This window comes from Myripristis murdjan, chromosome 16, assembly GCF_902150065.1.
Source record: "Myripristis murdjan chromosome 16, fMyrMur1.1, whole genome shotgun sequence".
NCBI lineage: Eukaryota > Metazoa > Chordata > Actinopteri > Holocentriformes > Holocentridae > Myripristis > Myripristis murdjan.
In genome coordinates, this window is record NC_043995.1 from 21,543,910 (window position 1) to 21,556,334 (window position 12,425).

Sequence of the window (12,425 nt, forward strand, 5' to 3'; positions counted from 1 at the left end):
GTTTCTATATGCGGTATATTGCTTGTATTGGTTTGCTATTAAAAGCTATCTGGAATATAACAAAAGCTGTGGCAAACAAAGGTACTGCTTATGTGAGACACAATTGTCGGGATCCTTCATACTGCTCATTCCTTTCTGTTGTGGAATAGTGCTGCAGAAGTTTTCAAGTTTTCAATATAACTTTTTATTATGTCAACTGTACAGAATATGTCGTCATAAGTGGTCTCAAAAAAATCATCCATACATCCATCTATTTTCTGATGCTTATCTGGGACCAGGTCTGTAGGCTGAGGAGGGCTCCCAGACATCCCCAGCCACATCCACTAGCTCCTCCTTGGCATCCTAAGGTGTCCCTGGGCCAGCCAGGACGCATAGTCGGAGACCCCAGGGTTATTTACCGAAATCCACAGATTGGTACATAACCACCAATATAAGGAAAATAGCATATTTTGTATTGTAACGTTCTCGTTGTTGACGATACACTCAAATTTGCAGACAAACCACTCCACTTCAGCCCCAGCTGAATACTTTCATTTGTTCACAGAATACTCTCGTGTAGACAGATCACACTAATTCTTGATGATGTACTCCTTTGTTAACAGAACTCTCATTTGCGTAGATGGAACACTGTCTTTGTTTGTAGTATTTTTCAATGGAATATACCCTGTGTAATGGAACACCACCTATGTTGAGGAAACACTCCTTTTGATTAATAAGACATTTCATTTTGCTGATGTAATACTTCTTTTGTTGATGCAACTCTGCCCTCTATTGATGACAGACTCCCTTTATTAATAGAATACTCTGCCTCCTTTGATCATGCACTGTGTTTTAGCAATGGGATATTTATTTTATTGAGTCAAGTTCATTCATGTATTTAGCTCATTTAAATTTTAATCTTTGAAATTGATTTCTTCGACAGGCCATTGACGGGCTGTTATTCCGGTGCTTTCCTAATCGATGTGCTGCTTTTGTGTAACATGTGGGTCAAACACTTAACATTTTGAAATGTCAGTATAGTCATACTCAATTGTACACCATCTACTCCCTCCACAGTGTAGACGGTCTTCCACACAGACTTATATCAATTAATAACTTGTGTGCAAACAAGCAAATGGCTCAATAGCATGCAGCACCTGACAGTCAAAAACATGTGTCTCCTGGTAAACCGCATACCTGGTCTGTGATTGCTGCTTAACCTGTTTTTACTTGCTCCATAGTCCACCTATCACCTAATGTGCAAAGAGGGAACTACCACAAGTGAACGGATACTTCATTTGCACACACATACTTATGAGCGCAATACAAATATGGCTCTGACAGTGAGAATCTGAATCAGGTCTGAATCATGACCAAAACCTAGCCAAAGGTTTCTTGCCCCAAGGCTTATTTTTCCAACAAATTATTTGGAAAACAATGCACAACCAAAGGAAAACATAACTTCTTGAAGGAAGTAATAAATCAAATAAATCAATAACGATGTAACCTGTTGATCGCCAGATACAGGTGGAAGCAGATGTGCAAGTGTTTATCACCAGCTGTCCACATTATCAAAGATGTAGGTGGCAAAACAAATACACAGAAATCTCTCCAGATGTGCTGGAATGTAAGCTATTTGTCAGATTTACAAATAGAGGTAACATGCATAAATATGTCCAGAGAATGTAGATGCATATTATTGGTAATCACCTTGTAGAAGACAGTGGTAATACAGAAATGAGCCTGGACATTCAAATATGCATTGCTATCAAATGGAATGATTATACATTCATAGAGGATGGCTGCGTGCAGTGGCATGCATGGAGGCTGATCAAGCTTGAGCAAGCAGGGCAAATGCATACTGTGATGTGATCCTGTGGATAGAGATAATATGCACAATGACACAAATCCTTTCAGATGGGAATACAGCATCATCAGCGCTCTTCTGCCTTGAGCTAGCACCACTGAGCAATTTACTGAACAACAGCAGCTACCACCTGCACTACATGGACGACCTCACGCCATTTGCCAAGGATGACAACCAGCAGAGAGGCCTCCTCACCATCATCAAGACCAACAGCAATTACATCAAGATGGAGTTCGGACTTGGCAAGTGGGCCAAAGCCACCTTCAAGAATTGAGGGCTGACCAATTTAACACCTCAGATTAAGATCTTGACACTCATATCATGATCAAAGATTTAGACCAAGAGGGCACATACAAATACCTTGCAGTGGATGAATGAGGGCATACAGCACTCAGCCATGAATGAAAAGATCTGTGCTGGCCTGTATGAGAGTGCATGCTGTACAATTTCAACATCACTCGCTGGAAACTGAATGACACCACAGGATTCCAAGGAAACACCATGAAAACAGGAAAAAAAACATGGCCTAAAGCAACTGCAAAAAACCTGGGATGACAAGGTAATGCATGGAAGTACCCATAAAGATTAAAGAGGCAGATGTGGACCAGCAGAAGACACACCAGCGGCTTAAGAGCACCAGTCTGAAAGCAGGGACAGAGGGTCTGATCATCACTCTGCAAGACCAGAGTACCACTACCATATCCTAACATCATTATCAAGGACAGGAAGAAAAGGGAGATGCAGGCTTATTGACATGCCAGTACTATGTGAAAGCTAACCCTTCCATCAGCGTCACAGAGAAGCTGTCAAAGTATGAACACCTAGAGATCAATATCAGCAGGATGTAGGACATGAGGACAGAAACAACACCAGAAACTGAAACGTTAGGACTCAAGGTGCTGGGAAAGTTCACCAGCCATATCCCAGGCAACATCAAACGTTTATGAAGTCCAGAGGATTTTGCTCCTTGCCTTGCAGCAAGTCATCATGATACTGTCAATCAAATGTCCTCCATAGTCTCAGGTCCATAGAAAACTCTACTAAAACAACAGTAGTAATAGATAGATTTACTTTATTGATCCCAATCTGGGAAATATTATCAGTAACAACAATAAAATAAAATAAAATAAAATAAAATAATAATAATAACAACAACAACAACAACAACAACAACAACAACAATAATAATAATAATAATAATAATAATAATAATAATAATAATAATAATAATAATAATAATGTAACTGAAAATCTGAAGCAAATGAACAAAATTAATAAAACAAATAAAAGTGAAGGACACAAAGCACGTTATGTCTGTCTGCTGGAATGTATTGCGGGGTGTTTACAACGTGGACTATACCAATAGTGGAGAGGGGGAATTCTTGTCAGTTCATATAGATTTATCTTGGTATGTGTTTTTAAAACACCAGATACGGGTGTATAAAATGCAAAAATATTCGTATAAAATGTAAAAGATAATATAAATCGAAAATGTAGAGAATGTCAAACCTCAACCATTAAAGGCGTCTATTGATGAACACCGAAAATTGGTTTCGTCCACCATTCTCTGCAGTCTGCAGTGGATATGGCGTCACTGAAAAGTGTAGGAGTCGAGAAACTTCAAGAGTGTAAATAACGTAAAGATAGCTGTGTGGCCAGCAAGGTGACAAAGGTAGTAGCGTCAAACAGCCAATTTTAAGCATGCCTCGGAAAAAGCCATTTAGCAACAAACAGAAGAAGAAACAGCTACAGGTCAAACGGGAAAGAAAGAGAGGTTAGTACCACATTTACCTCTCCATGCTAGCGTTGCGTGCTAAACTCTAGCTAACCTTAACTAGCGTTTGCTAGCGATCTAGCAAAGAGCTAACTAACGATAAATGTTGTTTTAGCCGCTAAATGTTTGTGTCAGTGTGATTAAGTAAGGTTTTGACCATCAGGCGCGTGTAAGGTAACGTCATTCCTCTTAGTTTTATGCAATAACAAACTGATATTTTGAGTGTCAAACTTACCGTTAGGTTATGACGACTAGAAACGTCCTCTCGATTTGTTGTTACCTTTAGCTGTTCACGTCAAGTTAAAATCTGCTGTGTTTCTGTTTCACTGCCATGTCGTGACAGTCTTTTACAGCCAACGCCATGGTGAGCGTGTCAAGGAGACAGCAACCTGGCAATGCAAGCAGAAAAAGACAGTTATACAGATGAATTGCAGTTGATATGATATTAAGTCATCCAGCATCACAGTCCAGTGTAAATAACAGCAGAGACTAACGGAGCAGGTCACACATAGCATAGCAGAGATCTGTAATAACAAAACAATATAAGCGTGAGGGAAAACAAATGCTGCTGGCGTCATTTACACTTTCTGTATTGTATGTAAACAACAAAACAACAAAAGCTATTCTCAATAAAGTTGAAGTGTAATGGCTGTGTCCTAGAAACCAAATGTGTACAAAAGGGGAAGACTAAATATTAATTGTGGTTTGGCATTGTCAGTGTAATTTAGTGCACCCTGCGTGATATCCTCCACTGCCCTCTGCCCCTGTCCCCCAGGTGACACAGGCTCTGGGCCCAGCAGCCGAAATGCCAGTGTGGAGCGAGGAGAGAGGCAGTCTGACACCTCAGACAGTGAAACCACAGACATTATAAGGAGGATAAACCAACAGCCCTTCAGTAAAGACGGCAGACATGATCCCAACAGGTGAGTTGTCACCATCATTATCATTAACTTTGGGAATTTATCAAGATGTGGTCCTGTGAAAGATCAATGATACCGATGATAGTAATGATAATGACTGGATTCTGTAAACATGGATAATGCCTGTCATTTCCTGACTTCAAACTCTAAAGGACATTTCTAGCCATAGTAGCATGCTTGAATTTGGGCAAAAACATATATACATGTGGAAATTCCATAGAGTCCATAGATGATAATAGGAAAACAGGTCAAATAAAACTAAATTTAGAGAGTCTAGATCATATTTGGAATTTGCATGTGATGAAAATGATCAAATTAATGTGTGACAATTTCACGAGCCACACACTGACGTGTAACGAAACAAACTCAACACTCAAGACAATCCCACTGGCCCCTCCTCCTCCTCGTCCTTCTCTCAGGTTCCGACTGCACTTTGAGAAAGAGAGTAAAGAGGAGGTGGAGAAGAGGAAGAAGATGGCCAGAGAGAAAATCCTGCAGCCAGTGTCAGACAAAGAACATGAGGTGGACATCAGTGACATCTACCCCACAGAGAAAGGTTCGGCTGTTCAGATTGTAATGCCTTTAACATACCAGACTTCAAAATAAGTGAATCGAAAGAACAGAGTAGGTTAGTAGAGTGGGTCATGGCTTAACAGGCGGAAACTTTCACCACCAATTATTCACCACCAGGTCTTGGTTTCCCACGACGACCGTCCTGGAATTACGAGATGTCACGGGAGCAACTGCTTAGGAAAGAGGAAAAATCGTATAGAGAGTACCTGGATGACCTGCACTCCAGAAACCCACCTGGCTCTCTTAGTCACTTTGAGCACAATCTGGAGGTGAGAAACTTCAGGATGCATTCTGTGAGGCCTGAATGCACTGAATCCTTTTTACTGCCGATAACAGTGTGAAGCAGACTGCTGTTAATGAGCGTGCCATAAAGTGATGATTACCCACCTGGCTTGGCCACTCTTCTCCTTAAAATACCCTTAAAATAACGACTAAAGTTGTAAGATAGCATGAATCGGCATGGAAAAAGTGTGAAATGTACAACATAAACTTAATATATTAGCAATTTCAATTCATCATACTGTGATATATCTGCAAAGTGTCATGGCACCATCATGTCTTAAACACTGTTTTATTGCTCAGTGTTGAGGCTGGAAAAAAGGTAAAATTATTATCAAAACTAAAACCCGATGGGTCATTGCATTTCAAAGTGTAGGCTGAGTTCAAGAGGCACGCTGCAGCAGAAGCAGGGTTGAACTGCCAGCAGTATAATTTTGTGACTCTCAGAAATCTAGAGATGATAGTGCTTTTAATCAGACTGTGGGCTGAAATGGTGGGAAAATAACATGCATACACATTAATTTTTTGTCTTTACTCCCCTGTTAGATATGATCTTTATAGTATTTCAGAGACACAGAATTATATTAGCTAAAAAAAACAAAACAGATCCTGATTGCCTTTGTTTGCAGAGATTCTAAACCTGCCTAACTTTTTCCATCCCTACTCTTACCCTCTTTGTGTTTCTTTCAGACGTGGCGGCAGTTGTGGAGAGTGTTGGAGATGTCTGATGTCATTTTGCTAATTGTGGACATCAGACACCCAGTAGGTGATCTCACAAGCAAATGCTGTAGGTGGGGCTACGGGGCCACTAGATGGAGACAGATGCAGCATGTTTCTGAATTCCTGTCGTGTTTTCAGCTGTTTTTCAATTCATGTTTTAGTTGAGACAAAAGGTCACCTGAAATAAAATTGCTGTATAAGTAATTATAAGTAATGATGTTAACAGAATAACATATCATATCGACATTATAACAGACCATTTTTTTATAATTAAAGGATTCAGCATGTAAAATTATGTATCTTAATAAAACAAAAGAAAAGTAATGATTGTGTATGAAAGAGAAATTATCGTTGATAGGTCATAGCAGGGGATGCTAATTGTAAGCCACTGCTATGTTTTTGTTTTTCTCGTGTCATAGATCTGCCAGACATATTTGTAGATGCAGTTAATTCATCACCTCAATTTAGAGTTTCCAGATTTGACCCTAAGTAAAGAATAGTGTAACTCAGTTGTCTTCTTATCAGTCTGGAAAGGATCTAGTGGGTTGTGTTTCTTTGAGTAGACTGTACTTAACCAGCCAGGTGTGTTCACATTCTTACCACCCAGGTGCTGCAATTCCCTCCATCCTTGTACCACTACATCACTGGAGATCTTCAGAAGCAGGTGGTCCTTGTGTTGAACAAAGCTGACCTGTGTCCCCCTCCACTTGTGATCGCCTGGAAACACTACCTGGCCTCCCAGTTCCCCCACCTTCTAACTGTGTGCTTCACTTCTCACCCTGGACAACCCTACAGCACAGGTGAAAAGAGGGAGTGGGGGATGGGGGATATAGAGAAATTATCAGGATAGCAAGAGGCTTGAGTGGTATAATAATAAACTTAGCATGTGATAAATTTATTACGCTATCACCAGAATAACATCCCGTGTGTCTGTCTACGGCTGTCACAAGAATAACCCCCCCATATCTCTGTGTCTGTTGGTGTGCAGTGCTCCAGAAGAAGAGGATGAGGAGGAAGGCTGGCTGGAGCCAGGCTGGAGGTCCTATAGATATCCTGAAGGCCTGTCAGGAGATCACTGCTGGAAGAGGTGGGAGTCTAGATACTCACAATAGAGCAGCTGTTAACAACACAGGCATTTAGTTGTCCACTGTGCACTATTCACAAACACATTCTGTTGACCTTCAAAGTGTTAGACTTAGTTGTGTCTGTGTATTTGCTTGTGTTGTCTGAGGTGGCTCTTCATAACATTTAAGGAAAAATATATTGAGGCCCTGATTGACTGATTATTACCACCTGGATAATTGGGGGTGTATGTAAAGTTATAATAGCCTGGTTTCCAGACCCCAGGAATCATGCTGTAATTCAGTTAGGTTCTGGCCATGTCTCTATCAGAGATGATTTTTCAAAGTCAGTGCTTATCCCAAATATCGTCCAGAACCATTGGCCAGTGTTAAACCAATCATAGTAGGTTAGCTGATTGTGTAATCAGGCATCGCACAACAGTAACTTTTAGACTGGCTATTTGTTCATCCTCCAATTTATTGCCTCTGTAACATTTCTCGCACCGAGCAAATCACTAAATTTAGCTTGTTTTAGGTAACATCACGACTACTGCCATTGTTTGTTTACTTCTCTGAAGAGATGACGTAAGTGAGATTGTCGAAAAGCCGATCAGGCATTTCGCACAGATTCAGGTCAAATCCACAGAGCAGTTCCAGACCCCAGAGGTCACCACGTAATTAAAAAAATATGGGTGTGGTGATTCATGAGGGCTGGATCCAGGCAAAGGTTATAAGGCTGAGACATGTATTTCATCTTGGTACATTGATTTTATGGCATAGCACCAAGACATCTGTTTTTTCTCTTTGTGACTAACCATGTAAGATGAAAACTTTACATCCTTTAAGAGTGTGACAGCCTCATTATTTAGTTTCTGACCCCTTGTTTCTCCTTAGTTGACCTGACCAGCTGGGAGCAGAAGATTCAGAGAGATGCTGTTGCTGAGCGACCAGATGAGGATCGGCCAGATGAGGGAGTGGACTCAGTGCTGGTGGAGCACCAGAGTGATGCCGCTATGGAGATGAGCAACCCGTCCCAGGAACTCTACAAAGATGGGGTTCTCACATTGGGCTGCATAGGTAGACATTTTTGTAGCAAATGCTTTAAACCATGAGACGACCTGAGACATAACATCATGCTTTACAGGTGTGAACTAATTTTACACTCTGACTCTCCCTCCAGGCTTCCCAAATGTGGGCAAGTCATCTGTTATAAACAGTCTGGTAGGGAGGAAGGTGGTAAGCGTGTCTCGAACCCCAGGCCACACCAAATACTTCCAGACGTACTACCTCACACCCACGGTCAAACTGTGCGACTGCCCTGGACTGGTCTTCCCCTCCCGTGTCAATAAGCAGTTACAGGTATGTGTGCGTGTGTGTGTGTGTGTGTGTGTGTGTGTGTGTGTACATAACCCCGGCTGTGCCTTTGAATTTACTTAGCCCTCTAGGCTTGATATTACAACATCTGCTCTTTAATGGTACATTCAAAGGCCTCCTGGTGGATGGATTATTGATTATATATCCCTACTGTCTGCCTTCAAAGGCTTCCAATGAATCCCAAATATGGTTTTAAGATAAGGGCTGCTGAACAGTTCAAACATTACGCAGTTTTTGGTTGCCATCCTGCTATCTTGGACCTATGTTTGATTTCTCTGTTTTGATCTTCAGTTTTTTTTCCTCCTTCTCATCTTTCATGTTCATCTTTGTTTTTATTTTCTCTAGATTCTGGCAGGCATCTACCCAGTGTCTCAGCTGCAGGAGCCCTACAGCTCTGTCGGTTATCTGTGCGAGCGAACACCCTTCCTTTCTGTTCTGAAGCTCAAACATCCCAGCTTGGAGGAGAACCAGCCCCAGCAAGGACAAGAAGGGTCAGAAGAGCTCAGCTGGACTGCCTGGGATGTGTGTGAGGGTAAGTCCCGCTTACTGCCATTAAGCATCAAAGCTGTGAAGTTAGAAATGCTGTAGTGGTCCAGTTAAGACTTCTTCAGTCAAATATATCCATACTGGCATAGCATTCTGCTGCAATCCAGCCAGAACCTTTCTCTTCACCCCACTCCTTTATTTGATAGGGATGTAACAGAATGTAGTCAATCCCTGATCCATACAATGACTCTTCATGGTTTGGCATCAAAGTGAACATGGATTACCTCACAAAATGTAGCCATCATAGTGAGATAAAATTCCACTGCTTTTGCTCAGTTTTGTTTTGTTTTGTTTTTTAAGTATTAATTCCATAAATATCAATGCAGAGTGAAAACACAGATAAGAAAGATGCATTCTGTGCAAAATTGACACACCCATGGTATGATCACGTGAAGAAAGCATGCTCTTGTTCACATTGCAAAAGCAGCCATAGCTAGCAGAGGAGGGGAAGAACTTGAAATGCCTCCAGTATCGGAAAGCCAAGTTCTATTTTTCTGTTTTTGTACTGATCTGAAAATGATCCTCTGACTCAAAGCATGAGTTTTGCAATCTGTTGCACCCCTACCAATACCATGATTTTGTTTTCTGTCACCCAACACCTTTTAATCATTGTTCCCTCTCCTCTTATCTCAATCTGTTCTTCAGCCTGGGCAGAGAGGAGAGGCTATAAGACTGCAAAGGCAGCTCGCAACGATGTGTACCGTGCAGCGAACAGCCTTCTGAGGTTGGCCATTGATGGCAGACTGTGCCTCTGCCTCAGACCACCTGGCTACAGCTGCCTGAAAGGTAATAATGGTATTATGCTTTTTTTTTATTGCACTTTCAGAGTTCTTACATTGTTGAAATGTTAAAGTGAATACCAGTGGATAGAAAGATTCATTATATGTATTGGTGTTATTTATTATCTACAGGGCATTGGGAAAATCACCCTGACATACCGGAGATCATGGCTCTGCAAGGAAGGACAGAAGACGATGGGGCTGGGGACAGGGATGAGGATGAGGATGGCGAGTCGAGCACCGAGCCAGAGGAGGAAAGAGACAGAGACGCAGATGATGACGAGGATGGAGATGGGGATGATGAAGACGAGGGGTTTGGACGCCCAAAAAGGAGGGATGAAATGTCTTCTGGTCTCACTGTCAACATGTACAATGTCCTCAGAGAAAATGAGTGCGAGTGATGATGGAGGAAAAGTTCAAGCAACAAGAAATAAGTGGTCCCTCATCGCTTGATTTTCCCTGTCTGCCCCAGTGCACTTTCATTCCTTTTTTTTTTATTTGCATTCCTTTCCTCTTTTGCCTGCATTTCCACTCCTGATATCATTAACACCGCTGTAGATTAACATCATCTACTGTCATTCATTTCCTCTCTCTGTGATATCCAGAGCATTCATTTATTCCATGCTGTGCCTCTGCTCTGCTTGTTCATCCATTCAAGCTGTTCTTCAGCATTGCGGTTCTAGGTTTGGGTTTGGTTTGGTTTGGTTTGATCATTTTCTTGCATGTAGTCCTTAGAAACACACAAAAAGTTGTTTCCTTTAGCCTGTACGAGCATTCTGGTATAATTAAAAATTGGTTTTCAATTTGTTCATTGATAAGTGACCTCACAGCTGAGATGCCAAAGTTCAGGAAAGGTCACTGAGCCACAGGATGATGTAACAAATCAGACACACAGCTGATGCCACTCATTGGAGCAACCATTTGACTCCCAGAGCAAATGAAGATTTAGGCTGCAGTCAGGCAGGATCCGACAATGCGGCGCCTTCCCACAGGATTGTGCGTAAGTGTGGGTGTGTTTAGTTGTGCTGTAGAAAGTAATTGTTGTGAAACAATCAGAAAATAATGTATTATTTCTCTGCTTTGCTAACGCTGCTCCCTCTCTTCATTCAGCCTCTAGCTCACTTGACCGCCGCTGCTCATTCTCTCTCCCTAGTGCTGTCAGGTCACTTGTACTCTTATTTTCTCTTTTGTTTTTTAAATGAGTTGGGAAGCTGACAACTAAGTCTAGTTTTTCACTGCAGTGTGAAGTTGGGGTGCATACCACGAATTTCATTTTGTTTCAATTTAATTTTGTTTGTTTTTTTGTTTTGTTTTGCTGAACCCCATTCTGTACACACTCCCGCAGCTTTTAATGTGCTACCCCGTTTAAATGAATGGGAGGACTGGTGTTTTCTGACATTGCCAGATTCTGTCTGAATGCAGCCTTAGGAAGATACACTACTCTAAATCTTCATTGTAGACCACAGTATGTCACTTTGGTTAATGGGAGTGGGATGGGATGTGACTTGTGGGATTATTTGATCGTTGTGGAATGAGTAGTACCAACATTTCATACAGTTTTGCAGTTACCAATATTATGGCTAGAGGATTATTTCTTAGAGATATTGTTATAAATGGCATGGTTCTACCCAGTCAGCAGGGTATTTCATGTTAAGTGGGGTGGGAGGAGGGAGTTGAAACCTATATTGCTGGACCAGGCTGTTCCAGGGTTAGACCTGTAGTGTTTTAACTACTATAAAAGATTATCATAACATGCTGTTGGAAACCTATTCAGTGCAGGATTTGTCTACAGGTGTATAGGCTAATGGCAATACTGTGGGCTTGATCTGACTGTAATTAAATATGTTTAATTCAGTGAGACACAGAAAAAGAGAGATTGGCCAACACAATTTCCACCATTTGTAAAATAGCATTTATTACAGATGCTATTTTTGCTCTTTTTTTTGCTATATTTTTGCTCTGGATTTTTGAACTGCAGCTTTGACAGTTTTAAAAAGATGTGATTTTGTATGGCTCTTAAAGACCCCTGCTTTTAACATTCCCCAGTCTTATGTTTGATCTAATTTTCCCTTGAATTTAGAAAAACAGCACAGTTTTTGAAAACCTAAGCATTTCTTCCATTTGATCAGTGTTCCTCTCTCTCTTTCTCTGTGTTGTGTGACAGCCCTGCTACGATCCTGTGAGTGCTGTATTATTGCGTGCCGTGGTCATACCTCATTCCTGTGTTAAAATTCACTCGGAGGGAATCTACAGCACAGTGCTGTGTTACCATGTAATGCATATGCACTGATTTCTACCATTGGTACTATTGAGAAAAAAAAAAAAAAACAATTACTCAACACTACTCTGCTGTTGGAAACACAATGGACATTGTTGTGTTGATTTGGATTTTTGTGGAAATATTGAAACTGACAATGTTTGGAGAGTTTAGTGTGAGCGTAAGAGAACGGGTATGAGGTGTGTTTCGCTGTTTGCTGCATTCCTCATTTCATTTCTGGTAATGCTTAATGATGAACTGGATTGCTTTCTGCAATAAAAGAATATACTTAAACA

General features: G+C 41.1%; 1 protein-coding gene across 1 annotated transcript; it reads left to right on the plus strand.

The window, feature by feature from the left end:
* Nucleotides 1-3,410: 3,410 nt before the first annotated feature.
* gnl1 (guanine nucleotide binding protein-like 1) lies at nucleotides 3,411-12,425 on the plus strand. The gene is made up of 12 exons (XM_030073028.1): nucleotides 3,411-3,620; nucleotides 4,396-4,543; nucleotides 4,960-5,096; nucleotides 5,231-5,382; nucleotides 6,083-6,154; nucleotides 6,720-6,912; nucleotides 7,101-7,199; nucleotides 8,068-8,250; nucleotides 8,354-8,532; nucleotides 8,893-9,079; nucleotides 9,739-9,879; nucleotides 10,005-12,425. The coding sequence occupies exons 1-12, from the start codon at nucleotides 3,548-3,550 to the stop codon at nucleotides 10,271-10,273; spliced, it is 1,833 nt and encodes a 610-aa protein (XP_029928888.1). The 5' UTR covers nucleotides 3,411-3,547; the 3' UTR covers nucleotides 10,274-12,425.